Source organism: Boleophthalmus pectinirostris, unplaced genomic scaffold, assembly GCF_026225935.1.
Source record: "Boleophthalmus pectinirostris isolate CB_2022bp ecotype Guang Dong unplaced genomic scaffold, ASM2622593v1 HiC_scaffold_7, whole genome shotgun sequence".
Classification (NCBI taxonomy): Eukaryota; Metazoa; Chordata; class Actinopteri; order Gobiiformes; family Gobiidae; genus Boleophthalmus; species Boleophthalmus pectinirostris.
In genome coordinates this window covers 29,502,399-29,521,314 of record NW_026571473.1, presented here as the reverse complement: position 1 = coordinate 29,521,314, position 18,916 = coordinate 29,502,399, and the positions used below count along the sequence as shown (strand labels likewise).

Below are 18,916 nucleotides of genomic sequence, written 5' to 3'. Positions count from 1 at the left end.
TGCTAGATGGAATGCATAAGGTAAGAGAGGAATAACTCTGGACTACAGTACTGCAAACTGTTTAAAAAGAACTAGCTGTGTTTTCCACGTTTTTTAAAGACAGTAAAACTCAGGTAGCGCGCCTTTAACACTGGATCAGTAAAAGGACTCAATTAACTTTACATTGATTAAACATTATTACTGCACAAGCGAATATGCATTAATCAATTATATTATTTCAAGGCAACAGTAATTCACTTGCATTAGGTCTGCGATCCCATTAAGGGCCATAAGCGTTTCATCAGATCTATAATCCTAACATAATGTCCCATAATGTAGCTTTCAAATCGCAGAATCCTCTTATAATTCAGAGCCTTTTCATTCCGTTGCCAAGAAGATGAACTCTGCTGTGTTTAACTGGCACTTACATCCGCCAAGCATTTTAAAAGGACCAGAAAAACGTATAGAAAATCTGTCCCGCACACAGTGACATTTGCAGGCGAGTCTGTTAGTGTGGACCGGGGCTGAACGAAAATCGAAATTTTAATCAATTGTTTGTAATTAGCGAATCCCAAAAGCAGCAATTATTTACGTAGGCAATACATTGTTCCCAAATGTCAAGGATCTATTAGTGTCAAGTATTGATACTGGAAAAAGACATAAGAGGAAAAATCTGGAAATGTCTTGAATAGTTTTAGAATTATCTTGATTTATATTAGAATTATTATAAGACCACATGTAAGTTTATCAGACAAGCATGTTTAAATTAACATCTTACTGTCAAAAAAATTGCAATTTGTATTTGTATTGTAGAAACTGGTATCGAGGAACTAGTGTTGTCATGAAACACTGTGATTTTCAACATTAAATAATAATATTGTTATTTTCGGACTAGAAGCCGCTACTTTTTTCTCACACTTTGAACCCTGTGGCTAATAAAATGATGCGACTAATATATGGACGGATCATTTGTTTGGCACATTGTCCATTCATATATACGGTCTGTGGTTTGGCAACACAGCGGATGCGCGCGGAGCCTGAGTGCAGAAAGCGCTGCTGTCTGTGCAGGTAACACATGGATCTAGGGTTAACATGAAGTTTCAACACGAGCGATTTTGTCAGAGCACTCCAACAGTTGATCGCCGTGTGATAAAATAAGTTATGATGCCAAATTAACATTAGTGAGGGGGATACGTCTTACCCGTATGCGTTAAATGCAGGTGAGTGCGTAAATGACGAGAAGAAACATCTCAGACTTCAGTAGCCAGATATCCACTCATACCTGATCGATAAAACTAACCTCGGGAGAGCCTGAAAATCTGCTGAAATTCTGTAAGATATGCGCGTGACACCATACAGGACAGCAGCTCTTTCTGCAGGAGACATGCAAAGTAGAGCGCAAAGAGAGATGGGGGGGTGATGCGGCAAGGAAGATGCTCGTTTTGATTGTGTTTTGAACAGTTACTTTCCGCTTCGTACACACACCCTCCTTATGGAAAACACGCGAAGAAATGCAGATGACGCAGCTTTTAAATTAAAGGCGATTGATCTGGCTGTGGAAGAAGGAAATAAACCTGCAGCAGGTAAGCTTTGCTACAATGAGTCGATGGTGAGATTTTGGCGACGGCAGCGGGACGAACTGACAATGCAAAAAGATGACAAAAGCTTTTAGAGGCAAGAAAAGCAGATGGCCCGAACTTGAAAACGTTCTTGAAGATGTGGACACCTGCGGCTTATATTCAGGTGCGGCCTACATATGTACAATTTGAAAGTTTAGTTAAAATTTAGTTGTTACGGCTTATATTCAAGGGCGCTCAATAGTCCGGAAATTGTGGTACTTTTTTTTTTATATCTGTGTAACCCCTCAGTGGTCCAGGTAGGTTTCACAGTGGTCCATGGGCGTATACTAGTCTATGTGCTCTTATACTTGGTCTGATACAACTCAAGATCTTTCTAAAGCTATTCAGGAAACGTCCATTTCTGTCCCATTGATGAAACGTTGTTAGTATTGATACTTGATTAAATGAGTCTCTAGTTTTGATACTAGTTTAAGTATACTATAGATTATTATGTGATTTTCTATACCTTTGACAACTCTGGTAACAATCCCTTTCATTTATTTAATGATTTTTGCATTTGTCTAGGAAGTACTTACGCTCCCAGTTCTACAATCTTAACTGAGAACTGCATCTCAATCACAAATCAAAAATGTATCACTAAATTTGCCCGACAATTTATACTCTTCCATATTTCAGAGAATCGTTCAGCCCTGGAGTGCGCTCCCATATTAGCGGTTTGATTAATTACACTGAAATCGCCACACAAATCACCACAGATTGGCCATGCAGTGCTCGAGAGGACAGGACAAGTGAAGCAAATCCCCAGACACATAGAAGCACACGATCTACTGTACCATATTGACAATAGATTTTATCATCGTTTTCTCCTCGGCCCCCGTGTCCGCGTCTCTTATCTTTACCACGGGTACTTCCATAACTCGGATGTCCTGGGAAAAGGCAACCAGCAACAAGTCAATGTCACACAGTGTAATCAGAGAATGGCATCAGGATCCGGGCTGTAGATGGCAGATACACTGTAAAGTCAAGTTTAGAAAGACCTGCAAAAGAAAAGTGGATTATTTTAAGGGTTAGGTCAGTGTTGAAAAGTTTGTATCATCTTGGGGGTTTCTCTTGGCGTGTTGTTTCCTCATTAAAAACATACTGGATTTGTGATGGGTTCCATTCACTTTTTTGAGCGATATACATTTTGTCTTTCTCTCTTCAAAAGCTTAAAACTCCACATTTTAAAAGCACCTTTGATTTAATAATATAATACATCAGCGCTTTTTCGCAGTAACACAAAGACGCTTCACAATAAAGTAACACTAAAACAAGGACAGGACAGTAAAGCGGAGCAGTCATGTGTGAGGGTTGTAGGCTATGAGGAAAAGGTGTGTTTTGAGCAATTTTTTAAGGTGTTCAGAGAGTATGAGTTTGATATGAAAGGAGAGAGTTCCAAAGGGTTATGGCAAAGGCTCGGGCCCCCAAGGTCTGATGCTTTGATTTGACTTTGGGAGTGAGATTGCGATATTTTGGAGAGGCTGATTGATATAATTGTAGATAGGACGCTTTTTTTGCTTTTAAACTACCTTGACAAGATTTTGGTGTGAGTCATTACTGTCATAATCTCAAGAATTCAAGTAAAAAACATATTTCTTTATGTTGTCTGCACTGAAATGAATCATGGGATATGTAGGTCCCGATGTTTATTAGCTAATGCTACTATAAAAAAAAATGCATTTAAGCAAAGGAACTTGTAATTTGATATATCTTGTGACAGCCTACAGTGTTATTGTGAGATTTTTGACAATATGATATCACGATATCTCGGTTATTGTTACATCCCTACATCCCTATTCATTTACACTGCTACTTCTCTCTGTACATACAAAAGTACATGGCAGCTGTACTCAAATATCTGGGTTGAATATGGTTTACTTGTTTTGTGAATTAAGCACAAGAATTAAATCAAACATGAGACGAGACATGTTTTAATAATTTAAACAATGTCACAAATTCTCAAGATTATATTCTTTAGAATTTGTGACAATGTTCCAATCGTGTGAAACTAAAAAAAAGCAGGCAAAAAGACAAAATTCAATCAATTCAAACAGCTTGATGGTAATGATAAAAAACACATCTGAACATTCCTTAAAAAAAAAAAAAAAAAGCCAAATTAAGACTTAAAAAAGATTCCAGGGCTGAGTGTACGGAGGTCGAAAAAGAAGAGTAAAGTTAACAGTGTCAGTGCCCCCATGGAGTTTAAAAACAGTGAGTTCAAACAAATATCAGACCAAGGGGGGGTGGCGCCTCGAGGGACATTTTGGCACAAAATGAATCAAGATCAAAGTAAATAAAAAGCAGAAGAAAGAAAGAGCGGTGGTGGCAGGGGGCAGTCGAGAAGTTAAATCGATAATCAGCATTATTTGGAAACAAAGTTAGCCATTTCAAAGCAAAGCAATCTATACTCGCATTTACAGTAAGTGATCACTGCTGTAAATGAATACACTGGCTTGTTGCCTCTCCACAGATCTGACCTGTAATGTAGCACAGTTGTCTCCCTTGAGATAAATAATTTAGTTTCCACTGTGGAACATTCTAGACAAAGCGATAACATAAATAAATAAATAAAGCAGGTGACGGACTCTAAACCAGAAAGGTTGCACCCAAAACGTTAACCCAATTTTTAATCATGACATCCTTATTTTTTCAGTATAAACCTTTTTCCTCAAGTGAGAGTAAACAGAGAGAGATAATAATTTTGGCGGTTCCAAGAAATTGAGGAGGAGTTAAATGGGATGGGACAAGATCTTGTACCACAAGATCTCACGAGACCAATTTGTTACACATGAGGAAAATGATCTCGGGAGATATTTTTCTCATGTGTTTAAATTTGGATTGGACAAAAAAAGGCTGAACGCTAGTGAGTTATCATTTTGAGAAGCTGTAGTTTCCAAAAGCAGTGCAAAAATGGCCACTAAAGTACTCAATAAGAGATATAAACTGAACTGAATGCCACAACTGATTTACTGTAATATGTAAGGGTGTACAAAAATATCAATATTTATATATAATAGGGATGTAACAATAACCAAAATATTGTGATATCGTAACAATATCGATATAGTGGACCATCACAATATATCGAATTACAAGTCTCTTTGTTTAAATGAAGAGTTCTGGTGCAGTAATAGACAAAAAGACAAAGGGAACTACATAGACCATGATCCTTTGCTCCAATTCAGTGCAGATGACAAGAAATAACAGCTCTTTTAAGTCTTAGTTCTTTGGATTAAGTCTTGTCAAGGTATTGTAAGAGAAAAAGTAGGATATTAACAGTTTTGTTAACCTCCACAAAATATCGCAATAAATATCGTACCGTGAGATGTGTATCATGAAAATATCATACAGAGAGATTTGGATATTGTTACGTCCCTAATCGTGAGCCTCCCCACCATATCGTGAGCTTTCCCAAGATATCGTAATAAGTATTGTACCGTGAGGTTCATACCATGACAATATTGTATCGTGAGACTTCGATATCGTTACACCCCTAATATATAGTATAGTTTAATCATGTGATTATGCAGTATCGATATTGTGGCATGTTGGATCCATATATATTGCTAAGAGTTTTTTTGGTATATTTTACTAAATTATTTTGTTACAGTGCTACAGTTTTGGTGCTTGTTTAGTAGAATGAAACTTGTTCTAATAAAGTGGTTTAACAAACACATTTTTTTATTGAACTGTATTGAATCAATTTGAAATATATCAAATAAAAAATGCCCTGTAATTGAGACATGTATCGTATTGTGGCCTATGTATCGAGGTATGTATCGTATCGGCAACTTTTTAATGATACCCAACCCTAATAATTTATATCAAAATCTTGCCTTGTCTCGATCTCGTGGACCTTACCTCATGTCTAGTCTCGCCTTGTGAGTATTCTGTCTCGTCCCACCCCTATGAGGCCTATAAAATAAGAACCACTATCCATTTATCCGTGCACAAAACTGGGCATCAAAATGGCGCATGCACAATGGAAATACTGATTTAATTCATCAAATTTTAAGTTATTCAGCAAAATATGTACGATTCAGAAATCTCTCGGCGAGCTACTTGAAGACTTTTAGTATTTCATTTGTGTATTTTGTTTAGAGAAAGGAAACTGGCTGATGCAATTCAATCACGTATTAAAACTTAAAACAAAAGAAGCGGTTTTGTTACAGACTGTGGTAAAATAGTTGTTATTCATATATGGGATTCTCCATTTTACACCAGGCCTAAAGATTGACATGCACAAACAGATATTTTCGCAGGACGCCGTCAGAGTGACAGGGCCCGTGGGAGACACAGGGGGGAGGGAGAGTAACTGCACTTAGGCAGACGAGAGCCACGCCCCCAAATCACCTTCACAGGGCCCCCTCCACACCTCCAGACACTCGGAGATGTACAGAGCGCAGAGACAGATCACGCTGAGAGGTGCATAAATATACAAAACAAATATACGCGCTCCAAGAAACTGTCGACACCTATATGTGAAATCAGACATCTCATTTGTTTAAGGCCTTTATATAGCTCGCCTTACAGCTTCTCAGTGTCTGTAGTTTTAACGGGACTGTATAAGCAAGCACTTCCCGTTTATAATTGATACTTTGCAACTCTCTGTACCAAAGTATGTAAAAAATATCATTGCATTTGTTACTCTTATTGTCCATGCCTGGATTAGACACATTCTATATTTTGTCAACATGTAAAAAGAAAGATGTACCGTATGTTTCGGATTATAAGTAGCATTTTTTTTCATGTTTTGGGTGTTTCCTGCGACTTACTCCGGTGCAACTTCTATATTAAAACTTTCACACTGACAGCCACAAGAGGGCGCTCTAGGCTTGCGTGTCAGTATCTTCTATTATTATTCTTGTACCACTGTTACTTGGCTCTACTGCTCATGTCTCCTGCAGAAAGAGCCACTGTCCAGTCTCTATCATGTCAGTCGATCGCACCATTACTTCTGTACCACTGAAAATTTTAAATTTAAGTGACTTAAGTGACAACCGAAACCATCCTGTCGGGATTCAGAAAGGCCGGAATAATTCTGACTAGAACTGATGCTGAGTCTGGTGACAGCTACACAAAAGAGGAAGCGGCGCACCATTTACCTCCGGAGGTCGGAGAGTTGCTCAGAAGTGACACCAAGGATGAAGAATTTGGGATGAGATCAAGAAATTGGTAAACTTGTTAGGTAACTATAGCATGAACAATATAACATGAGCACATTAACAGCCTGTTGTTCTCTATTCTATTATTAATATAACTTGCCTTTCAAAATGAAATGTCAGTTCCTGTTCTCTGATTTTATAAAATAAATTCACCCCAAAAACTGTGAAGAAACTTATACATATATTTTTTCTTCATTACGCATTTTTTGGCTGGTGCGGCATATACTCTGGAGCAACTTATAGTCCAAAAATTACGGTACTCAAAAAAATCTGAAGTCCGGGTCATGGAAGTCAAAGCCATTTCAGGTTAAATTTTTCAGGTTACAATGAACACATTTTAAATAATTATCCATGCATGGTCATAAACGCTGAAAAAGCCTGCCTTCTTTAAGCAAGTCAAATTCTCAGCCTGTAAGTGCACATTATAGGAAAGCCAAACAGACTCGTTTAAAACCAAAAGGATTCAAATGATATTCAGTAAGTCTCGGCTAAGAATGTACCTGATTAAAAATGTATGAGCCAATTAAAGCAAAAATGCTGTGTAATGAAATGGAGATCGCCCGTGCTCATTTTGCTATGCTTGTACTAATTCGCAGAATCAAAACAAGGAACTCAAATTAAAATATTTCTGGACGCCGTACAAAAAGTGTGATTTCCGTAGGATTCGCCATGTTAGAGGCACAGGCAGTATTTTTTTCTCAGATCAATGAAAACACGACACATGCACCTATACCGATACTGGTGTTGGATATCGGTGCCGATACAGGACAGTCTGGATCATATCAGTTCTATAAGATCGTTTCAGCTGATCTCCACTATTTACTGACTGATGAAGGCCCAGGACATCATATTTTTGTAGCTTTAATTCATACAAAACTATTCTGTAGTTATTTTCAAGATAAACTTGCAAAACACAACTGGATCAAATTTGTTTTCAACTGTTTTTTGAGAGAAAAATGCAATCCCTATACTGGTACTGGTTAATATCTGCACAGACGCATAAAGCCACAGTATCAATATTTGTATCAGGACTGAAAAAGCAGGATCGGTGTTTCTCTAATTTGAACGCTTTTTTTAATTGTCTCATAATCAGGAAGTGCACATTAGCATGCTAGCTGTTCGCTTTACCGTCACGGCAAAACTCCACAGTGGTCTCAGAGTTGTGAAAAGCGCTTGTGCTTGCAGTGAATAATAATAAACACAGAACTATCAAATCTTTATGGCAGTTTCATATAGTAGGACGTGAAGTAGACAGCTAAACAGATGTTGTTTTAAGAGCAGACCAGACTTGAAAATTGGCAAGACAGTTGACAGTTTACTCTCCCCCATGAGAAAGTGCCATGACCTCATCTTGAATGCAAATACTGGGACTTTGAATGAAAGTGTACTTACTGATTTGATAAACAAATATATGACTACATAATTTGGCTTCCCTTTCCTTTCATTCTTTCCATGGTCGTGAATATAAGCATTCTCTCTCAAACAAAAAAAACAAAAAAAAAATGGAAAAAAGAAAGAAAAAAACTATACTCCGATACTAATCAATACTAAAACAAGTAAGCACAAAGTTAAGAGTTCTAAAGAAAGACCTAATAGTATGAGACTAGGTATTGATAAATTACTGATTGATACTGGAAAGTCCTCCCAAATATCGGTCTTCAGTACATCAGATTTATCATCAGGGGTCACCAAACTTTTTTCTCTGGGGGCCACATTTTCGCTTCTAACTGTGATGGCGGCCGGGGGCAGGTCGGGCGTATAACAGAATTGTATGACTCTGACGACACAGATTATATTCTTGGAAAACCACCACACGTTCTTTACGTACCAGACAAACTGCACGGTCCTTACAGTGAACCAATAAATAATTGGTCGTCCACTGTTCTTTGAAAAAAAACTGCACTCTCTGTCAACTTTTCGTACTTTAACACGCGCCATTTCGCTGTCCTTAACTGCACTACAGAACTCTGGGAGTGCGTTGACTGTCACTTTTTGATCTCGAGCTTGTCAGGTGACGAAAATTCAGCTGCAAATGAATAATGATGAATAATGAAATAAATACATAAAAAATTGAATATAAAAACTTCATATAAATATCATTTTTAACTGAAAAAAAATATATATACAAAACACAAGATGCAAACATGTTTTTATTTGCCAAAAATTAATAATAAAAAATAAAAAAAAAGGCCATGACAACTTTACTGATATTCTTGGTCGGAGTTTCAAATACGGAACTCTTCTACAAATTCACCCGTATAACTTCTAATCTCGATGTGCTTCATTTGACTGGAGACAAATGCTATGGGTGACGTCACACGCCCTTAATCCACTTCTTTATACAGTCTATGGGCTTTATGATTAAACGAAAACAAAATGTTATAACCCATTACTTTATATCCCACATAATTTGATAACTTAACATCGATTTGTAGACCTTGCTATTAAATCTATTGGAAAATATCTGTCATAGCAGCAAGACAAATATCAAAATTGGAACTGACTGAAAAAAATCCATCCAAATGAGTTTATGTTTAAATTGACTTTTAAAAATATGGTTTAAGATGTTTCTCATATAAAAACAATTGAGAAACTTTTATCACTCACACTGCTGATTATGCTGAGTGTCTGTGTTCTTTCAGTGTGAAGTGAATATTTATAATTTAATTAAATGAAAGTGCAATTGCAAAAACAAATGCATCAGGTTTCAACAGCCAATGGTCCAAATTTGCAACTATCACACTGGCATCTAAATGTATGTTTTATTTACAAATACATATGTACAAATCTAAAAGTGTGCTAATAAGTACAAAAGATTTGAAACGATGATGCGAAAATTACAAATAACGATTTCCTCTCTCCAAAAGAAAAACAAAAACAAACAATGTCTTCTTTTCGCAAAGTCAGAAATGCCAGAAGCAAATGGACTAGGTGTAATGAGCCTCGAAATCAAAATATATCACATTCTCAAAATCTTCTACCCAAGCACCCCCTCAGAAAATATTTCGCTCTTAAACTACCACCTCCAAAAAACTGAAAAAAAGGTTCAGCCAGGACTAGTTCAAAACAGACAAACCCAGAACTAAGCAATGGAGAGCTGTGTAGTTAATCAACTTTTAATAAGGTTAGAACTTCAGTCAGGCCTATAAATAATCAATAATCAGGTTTGGGTTTAATCAAGAGGTCCACAGCCAATCATCTCTCAGGAAACGCCTCCGGTTTGGAGCAGAGTGAAACTTGGAAAACTTGAAATTACCATACTAGGGACACACTGATCTGATACTGAAAAATTTGCTGGGTCAGATATCGGCTTCCAAATATGAGTTCAGTCGATATCCTGATTAAACAAAAACTGATCCGTGACTCTTTACTGATATTAGTCGGCCCAGAAAGTCTCAAAATGTGTTAATTTTTATTCATGCAAAGGTGTTCAGATACTTACTTGACAGATAAATAACACCTACATAACACCTTTTCAACTTTGTCTTATGTTATTTTTGTTTAAAGGAAATATATGCTGCTTTAGGTCTCTGCACTGAAATCGGCTGATGTCAGGTATCGCCAAATACTGGATCGGTGCGGCCTGATTACCAAGATTTTGCAATTTTAAGTATCATAATTTCCTCCACAAACAAAATATCCTGTCTTATTCTGCAAAAAAGCTGCTAACCCTGTACTTGAGATCTGTACATACAAATATGAACTGACAAACACTGCATACGTTTGTCAGTTCATATTTCAGTCTTTTCGTTAACAAGTTTAAAAAAATAAAATCACAGATCTGATCGCAATGCTTGTCAGAAAAATTACAACTGTATATTTTTCCCAGATCACGCAGCCCTAGTTAAAGTTGCACTATGTAACTTTTTGGTTCGGTTTCTGTCACCTGCTCGTTTCTATGAATATGTCATTGCTCTGCCTGGAATGTTCCACAGTGTGACATTAAACAGCTCTACCTTACATTTATTAAATTACAGGTGGTTTTATAGCTCAAAAATACCTAGAAAAACAGGCATTCTGACAGTGAGTGTATCGCCTCTCCACAGATTTGACTAGTAACTTGGTCTGGTACGGTCTCCATGAAGATAAAAAATTGTAATGCCATACTGTGAAATTCCAGACGAAGCAATAACATAAAAGGGCAATTATTAAAGTAACTTTATTGGTTTATGTTCAAGACAATTACACTAAAATTAAGACTTTTTCCCATTTAGTTTAAATGCTAAAATAGACAAAATGTTTTGTTCTTTTCATTTTTGTGCATGCATTTAGTTACTTTCAGAATAGAAATAGAATAGAAAGCCTTTATTGTCATTATACAGCTGCTCCATCAAAGTGCAAGAATTAAACAAAATAAATAAAACAAATTAACAGTTTTCATTCAGTATGGTGACAGCTTTGGGGAAGAAGCTGTCCCTGAGTCTATTGGTCCTAGCTGGAATAGACCTGAAGCGCCTGCAAGAAGATAACAGGTTGAACAGGTGGAATCCAGGGTGTATATTGTCTTTCACACTGGTAATGCAAAAAAAATACTGAATTAATGTTGAAAATAACATTCTTCTGCATAAATAGAGAGTGTTTCTATTAGGTTGCTCATAAGCACAACATGACTAAGGCACCAAACCAGCAATAAAACAGCGTCTAAATAAATCTAACTCCACCTGCCAAACAAAAGATATACAACACGCCACGAGAAATCTCTATACTGCAGTTCTAACCACTACTCCAGTCTCAACTAAAGCGCCACATTTACTCAGTAACATTAAAGTATTCAAGAATAACATTAGTAGATTTCTTGCGCTTCTTTTCAAGGTGAATTCTGTGCACTGCGTGGGCTCTATACAACTGACAATCCCCAAGACATCCTTTAGGAAAACTCGCTCGCTTCGACACAAAAACTACACTATATACTCAAACTTGTGAAGGCAGAACATACGGCTAAATTTAACAATGTGGCTGCTAGTGTTTGCCCGATTTATCTGTACAGCGAGCCAGAGGTGCACATTAGGAAAAGATACAGAGAAAACACGTTCCTACCACAACATATTAATTACTACTCACAGATACACACACACATTTTTAGATTGGCAAACCGTCTGCGCGAATGGAAATGTAATCAAAGTTAGACTAATTGCGGAGTTCAAAGCGTGTAGATATGGGAAATTAAAATGCACTGCGAAGTATGTAAATAAGTGGATGGCTTTTTCTGATAGAGGCGAGGAACATTACCGAAAATGTGGCGGGGTTGACACGAATGTAGGTCACAGAGGGTTTTAGAGATCAAATATAAGGACATTAAATCAGTGTGGTACAGTTAGAAAGAAATATTTATTGTTAAGTCTAAATTAGGGGCTGTTGATTTTTTTGGGATTGCAATAATACAGAAAACAAAAAGTAAGTGTGTCAAGATATTGGGTTAATTTTCCTGTGAATGTTGTTCAGATTATCATGGCACACATTATTTTTCTTTCATATATTTCATCTCTTTATGGAGTATAAATGTCACTTATTATCATTTTATTTTATTTATTTGTTTGAGCAAGGTAAATCAAAATCAACAACACTAAACAAAACAAGGATATGTACAAGTACCGTATTTTTCGGACTATAAGTCGCACTTTTTTTCATGGTTTGGGTGGTCCTGTGACTTATACTCCGGTACGACTTATATGTTAAAATTTTCACACATTGACAGCCGCAAGAGGCTCTAGGCTTGTGTGTCAGTTTTCTGCACATGTCTCCTGCAGAAAAAGCCGCCGTCCTGCTGCAAGTAGTGAAAATGGTAATCGAGCAGCAGAAATAAAGTTTGGAGTGAGTGAGAAACTGGCAGAAAGCAGGAATGGAGAACACAGCTTAACGGCAACTGGGAGGGTGCAACATGCAACTTTCCTAGAAGTCATTGGATAACAAAGCCTGGACTTCAGTGACAACCAAAGTTGTGCGGAGTTGCTCAGAAGTGACATCGAGGACGAAGAATTCAGTGGATTTAGTGATTTGGAGTGAGATCGAGAGTTTGGTAAACTTATGTTCTGTTGTTTATGCTCTGTTTATCTGAATAATTGTTAATATGTTACGTTAACATATTAACAAATATTCAGCCTCTTGTTCTCCGTTTTGTTATTACTATAACTTGCCTTTCTAGAAAAAAATGACAGTTCCTGGTCTCTGATTTTATAAAATAAATTTCCCCCGAAAAGTGCAACTTCTGGTGCGACTTTTTTTTTTTTTTTCCTTCATTACGCATTTTTTTAGCTGGTGCGACTTGTTCTCCGGAGCGACTTATAGTCCGAAAAATACGGTACATATTTGCGACCTGGTGCTCAAAAGGAGTAGGATAAAGTTTAAAAACCTTATAATGTCCTACCCCAATTGTTTTACATAATAAAATGTTTGACACTTTTTTTTCTTCACCTTTAGCTTAACACTTATGGAATATAAATTAAACAGTGGAGTCTCCTTTATAAGTTTATGATAATACAATGAGCAACAAAGTCAAATTTTGTTACACCAATATAGTACAGGTTGTTTTTAGACTATATGGTTCCCAAAATCAAAATGCTCAGCTGTAGTTTTCAAGTTAGCAGCTACCTTTTACCTTTAATTCAGTAGAGATTGGCAATTTGAAGTTTTTTTTTTGTTTGGGAGAAGAGCTCAAATGTAAGATTTAAATATGTGAATGAAACAAAACCCAACTCCAGGTATGTTTGTGATGAGGAAACAACATTATTACATAGATCTGAAAAGAGTGGAATATTGGCCCTGTAAAGACCGCTTCATGACCGCGCTCACATTAAAACATTTCAGTCCAATAACCAAATGTTTAGAAAAGGTTTACATTGCTTGCTGAACCTTGTCGTACACATTCAAACCAAACATCTGTGGAAAACCCGGACAGTTTCATCTCGGCGCGTGCCCAGTATCAGTATTTCAGGCGCACGGCTCAGAGGCCCGGGGCACAGGCAGGTCTTGGTAATGGGAAGCAGCAGAGCACAACAGAGCAGAAGAGAGCAGAGGAGAGCGGAGGAAAGCAGTAGACAGAGGGCTTTACCTGCACAGCTTTGACCAGCGCCGCGTTCCTCCCAGCGTCTCTCACCAGAACCACCCTGGTCTCTACTTTAGGAAGGAGCATCTCTGAAACGCACACAGGGAGAACATGGTGTGGGTGGGTTTATGAGCGAGACTTGATTTTGATACCAAGGATTAGACTTGATACTCAGTACTGATTCAAATACTACAATGATAGTTTAAATTTATAATAATTTCAATTTTACTCTTTACAATAGAATGAGATTTTCAATGTTAGATCATTGTACTGTATTTTCTTTTATATTACCATGCGGTCTTATATAATCCCTCAGTGGTCCAGGTAGGTGTCACAGTGGTCCATAGGCGTGTACTAGTCTTTGTGTTCTTATACTTGCTCTGATACAGCTCAATATCAATCAAAAGCTCTTCAGGAAATGTGACTTTCTTATTTCGATACTAGTTTTAGTATCTGATTTTCAATACTTTGGGCGATCCTAAGCAAAATATCCATGCGTTTTGGATTTATAAAAATTTCGGACCATTGCTATAGCGATTAACATTTCGTGAAAATGTCCTCAAAATGTTGCACACAAAGCTGAAACCCATGAATATGTAAGGGTTAGTCCCAAACATTGCTACTCACACCAAATTGATGAAAAACAAATTAGAGAAAATGCGAGACACTTAAGTAATTAACTAACTTTGCTTCCATTACTAGTTGGACATACTACTATGGTTTTATGCTACTGAAATTCTACTACAATTATACTAAATAATCAGTTAGATTCTTCTTAGGTTTAATTAGAATTGCTATTTAGATCATATATTTTATTTATCATAGATATTTTTGATACTCACTACCCTGCAAGGACTCTAGGACTGGGTAGAACAACTTGTAAACCAATTTATTTCCCTAAAAGTTTGTATAAAGTTTAAGCAGTTTTAAAGTTTGGTATTAATTAGCATCTTGGTATGGATTTATTCTACAAACCTAATTCTGTGCCTGCTGGAAGTCTCCAGAGCCAGACTCAAACACTGGGGCGATCGGGCTTTCTCTGTCGCTGGCCCCAGACTCTGGAACAAACTGCCCTCTGATATGCCACCGTCACAGACTTTTGCCTGTTTAGATCCAGGCTCAAAACTTATTCATACAGACTGGCTTTTCAGTAATGCAGGGACGCTTTGCACAATTTGTTTAATTTCATTGTTTACAGCAAGGGGCGTCCAAACTATTCTCATCAGCATATCATAGACAAAGTGCAGGGCCAATTGAGGGCCAGACCGTAGTGAATAATTAAAATATGTGCATTTATAACAGGGCAGAATGAGCCACCAGACTTTCATCCATGTTTAGACCTGAAAAGGATATTTGCATTATCAAGGTAGATGTTAAAAAACTTGCCTTAAAAAGAACTACTTGGGCCAATTCATCTGAAAGCTAAAGGGCCAAATTTGGTCCACGGGCCATGGTTTTTGCACTGTTGATTTTACTGGAAAGCTCTTTGGTCACCTTGAGTGTTGCAAATGGCTCCATAAATAAAGATTGGTGATTGACCGATTGATGTACAATACTGATCCAGTGGGTTGACCTTTAACCCTAGTAAATATTGGCTGTAGATCATCTAGTGAAGTTTTAAACCGACCTTCTGCATCATCACAGGCCGTGCCCATGAAGCCGTGATCCCTGGTGGTTTCGGCGATGCGCGAGTCGTACACCGAAGAATCCACCAGCAGACTGCGGGCCATCCCCAACGTCACGATACTGCTGTCAGCCATGACTCCGACCCCGGCGCGCTCCCAGCTGTCCAAGCTATCAAAAGTTACAGGGCGAGAGACACAGCACACGGCGGAGAGGAGAGACAGAGGAGAGGGGGAGAAGAAGGGCGACATCTGTCAGAGCACTTCAAATACAAGCAGTGCAGCGGGCTGACAATACACCTGCATGTGAACCCAGACAACCCCGAGCCGATGGAGAAAGTTTGAGAAGGAGAAAAGAAGTCCATGCAGCAACCAAGTAATGTGCTTGCCATACATTTTTTGGTACTAATATTGACTTTTAGGATGTAGGGCAGTCGTGATACTTACTATATCAACTTATCATGTTCATTATACCCTGGATTTTCGTTATTGGAGGTCAATATTTGTTATAGGTACTTTTTCTTTGTATTTTTTCTGTACTACGATACATTTTTGTTATTTTTTTTTTTAATAATTACAGCTGTTACCCTCGATGTTGATGCAAACTAACTACAGAACTATATCTCACACTGTCTGTCTTTTCTGCATAAAAACTACCAGATAAGAAGTCAGTTCATATTTCTATTTAGTGTTTGTCAATTCTTCTGGACATGTTTAAAATGTGAATTTAGAACTGTATCTTAATATTATCAAATCACAATTAAATATTTTTCACAAATCGTTCAGCCCTATCTGCTAACATGGGCACATTTACATACTTAGATGTTGATTAGTGTGCAATCAATGTCCCTTTTCAAATAAACACATAAATACAAATTGTTATTTGATCTCCACTCTTCTCTTAATTTCAAAATTATTCTTTATGACTTAATTTTGTTTGTGTTGTATTTTAATGCATCCTTCTCGTTTTGTAAAACACTCGGAATTACTTTGTGTACTAAATATGCTCGACTGATTTGCCTAATTTAAAAGGATTTACATAAACACATTAGTAATAAAATGACTCAGATATACCACCATTGTATTAAAGGTGTATTCTGCAACTTTTCTGCTGGGGGTCAGGCACCTACTTGTCTGCATGGAGATGTTAAAGCTTTACCTGGAATGCTCTACAACGTGGAATTAAACCCATATCTTTTGCATTTATTTAATTACAAGTGTTTTAACTGCTCAAAAACTACCATGAAAAGCACAATTCTCACTCTGAGCGGGCTCGCCTCTCCACTGACATGCCCCGAAACTTGGCCTGGTTGTGTTAACTACTTGTCTCCATGGAGATAGTCTAGTATTTATGTTGTTTTGTGAAGCATTCCCACCAAAGCTATAACATCTCCATGGAGACAAACAGATGCCTGATCCTCCACTAGAAATGTTACACAGTGCACCTTTAACAGTAATCTGTAGAAAAAGATTTGATGATATTTTTTCTTTTTTTTTTTGGTAATTCAATTTGGCATTCTTCTGATTAAACCATAGCACTTATTCTTACTGAAGAACAGCGTTATCTTCTATCTTTGTATTGTGTTAAGAGTGCTTTTATGTCAAATGAGTTGTCAATGGAAACAGCACCAAATTAGCTATTCAGATTGTGCAAGCAGCAGCAATAACCTTGAGTGTTTTGCCATTATAAAATGTGTTTCAAAATGATGTAGGCGTTTAGGTATTCAACTTAGAGGGCTGGCTGCAAAATAGTTTTATCACAGGAATGTAGACTGTTGCACAAGGATGGCAACACATGAACAAACAACTTTCTGACCCAAATTTATGATGAAAGAAAAGGCCATTATTGTCCATTATTTAAGGTTGTTTAGTTAGATTACCCACAACACAATCTGAAGTTATCCATGGTTTGATTTTAACTTAGGGAGACTAGATTTTCAAAATAAAAAAACTGGAATCCCTGGTTAGGCCTGGGTATCATTAAGAAGCTGCCACTACGATACATACCTCGATACAGTGAGCTTTTGATTCAATACAATATATTTGAAATCGATTTGATATGGTTCAATAAAAATGTCATGGCTGTGATACTAAAAGTCTTTGTTAAACCACTTCTTGTGCAAAGTTAATATGAGAAACACACATTTTAATCATCAAAACAGTGAAAATGTCAAATGTGTCGCATAAATTGATTTTTCTATATTTTTGCACACCCCTATCCCTGGTTTTGGTTTGTTGGTAATAATAAAACTGTGAAACAAGTGCATAATTAAGAAAAAATGTACTCAGCACAAATGTGAGTCAGTTTAGTCACATTTTCTTTGTGTTTTGATCATTTTTTAGCAGCTTTTCTGTATTTTACCAAAACAAATGCCAATGTTCAGATCTCGTTCTTGTTTTGTCTAGTTCTGGTTTAGTGCTGGTTTAGTGTTGGTTCAGTCTGGGTTTAGTCCAGCTCTAGTCCTCTGTTTTAGTCCTGTTTCAGTCCACGTTTAGTCCCAATTTAGTCTTGGTTCAGTCCTGGTTTAGTCCTGATCTGGTCCTTGTTGATGTCTACAGGGGCATTATGAGTAACTGTTGTTAAAGTTATTATCTAAAGGAAAGTTTTATTAATACTTAAACTTTGTGAGCACTGAGTTATGTCGTGCAAAGTTACTCATTAATTAAAATGTTGTTATTCTTCTCTAAACAAATGCCAAGGTATGCCTCTCTTTAGTGTTGGTCAAAAAATAGGGACACCTGGGACATTTCTTGTATAAAACTGAATAAATCTGATGGGACAGGGGAGACAGGGCTCAAAATTGGATAAATAAAGATGTCTGGTAACATTATTTTAACGTTATTCTACACAGAAAAACGACATTCCCTTGCACAACGTCATGTGAGTTCAAGATTTTTACGCATAAAAGTTGAACATTATTATTTCTGCACATTTATATAAAAAAAATACAAACATCAACTTACCTAAACTTATACAGGTGATCCCCTTTATCGGAAAAAATATATATTTAAAAAAAAAAAAAAAAAGAAACAAAACGGGTTTCCTCCCGTGTCAATGTAAACTAGCACTGGGGCTAACTCGGCTAAGCTAAGAGTTTAAGCAAATTCGTTCCAAAATCCTTCAAAGATCTTCCACCATCGTTGCTCCGATTACTCCGCGGTCCCGAGTGACAGCATGGCTAAAGTTTTACGCGGATCGAAAGCCAAAAAAAAGCAGATTTTGTTGAGTTTGTTGACGGATTTTGCTCCGCGGAGACGTCAGTGCGGCGCTGCGGGGACTCAATTCAAAAAGCAAGGCAAACAAGAGTCCTTCGCGCTGATTGGCCAACGCCGGAGAGGAGACGTGCAGTGCGTGCCCGGCGTGCGCTCTCATTGGTCCGTTCATTCAAATCGTAATGCCATGGGTGTGTGTGTGTGAGTTCTGCAGAAGGGGAATAATGCGAGTGGTGTTTGATTTATTTTGTGAGGAGGCAGGCGGACTGGGCTATA

At 37.3% G+C, this 18,916-nt stretch overlaps 1 protein-coding gene across 2 annotated transcripts in view; it reads right to left on the bottom strand.

The window, feature by feature from the left end:
- The window catches only part of ect2 (epithelial cell transforming 2), a 112,098-nt gene extending 93,401 nt beyond the window's left edge, over positions 1–18,697 (bottom strand). For both annotated transcript variants that reach the window (XM_055165006.1, XM_055165007.1), the window contains exons 1-4: positions 18,392–18,697; positions 15,433–15,599; positions 13,812–13,894; positions 2,393–2,485 (exon numbers count right to left, since the gene is read on the bottom strand). In XM_055165006.1, the coding sequence (XP_055020981.1) occupies positions 2,393–2,485; positions 13,812–13,894; positions 15,433–15,565 (309 nt within the window). In that variant the 5' untranslated portion in view covers positions 15,566–15,599; positions 18,392–18,697. The remainder of the gene's footprint in view (positions 1–2,392; positions 2,486–13,811; positions 13,895–15,432; positions 15,600–18,391) is intronic.
- Positions 18,698–18,916: the final 219 nt, after the last annotated feature.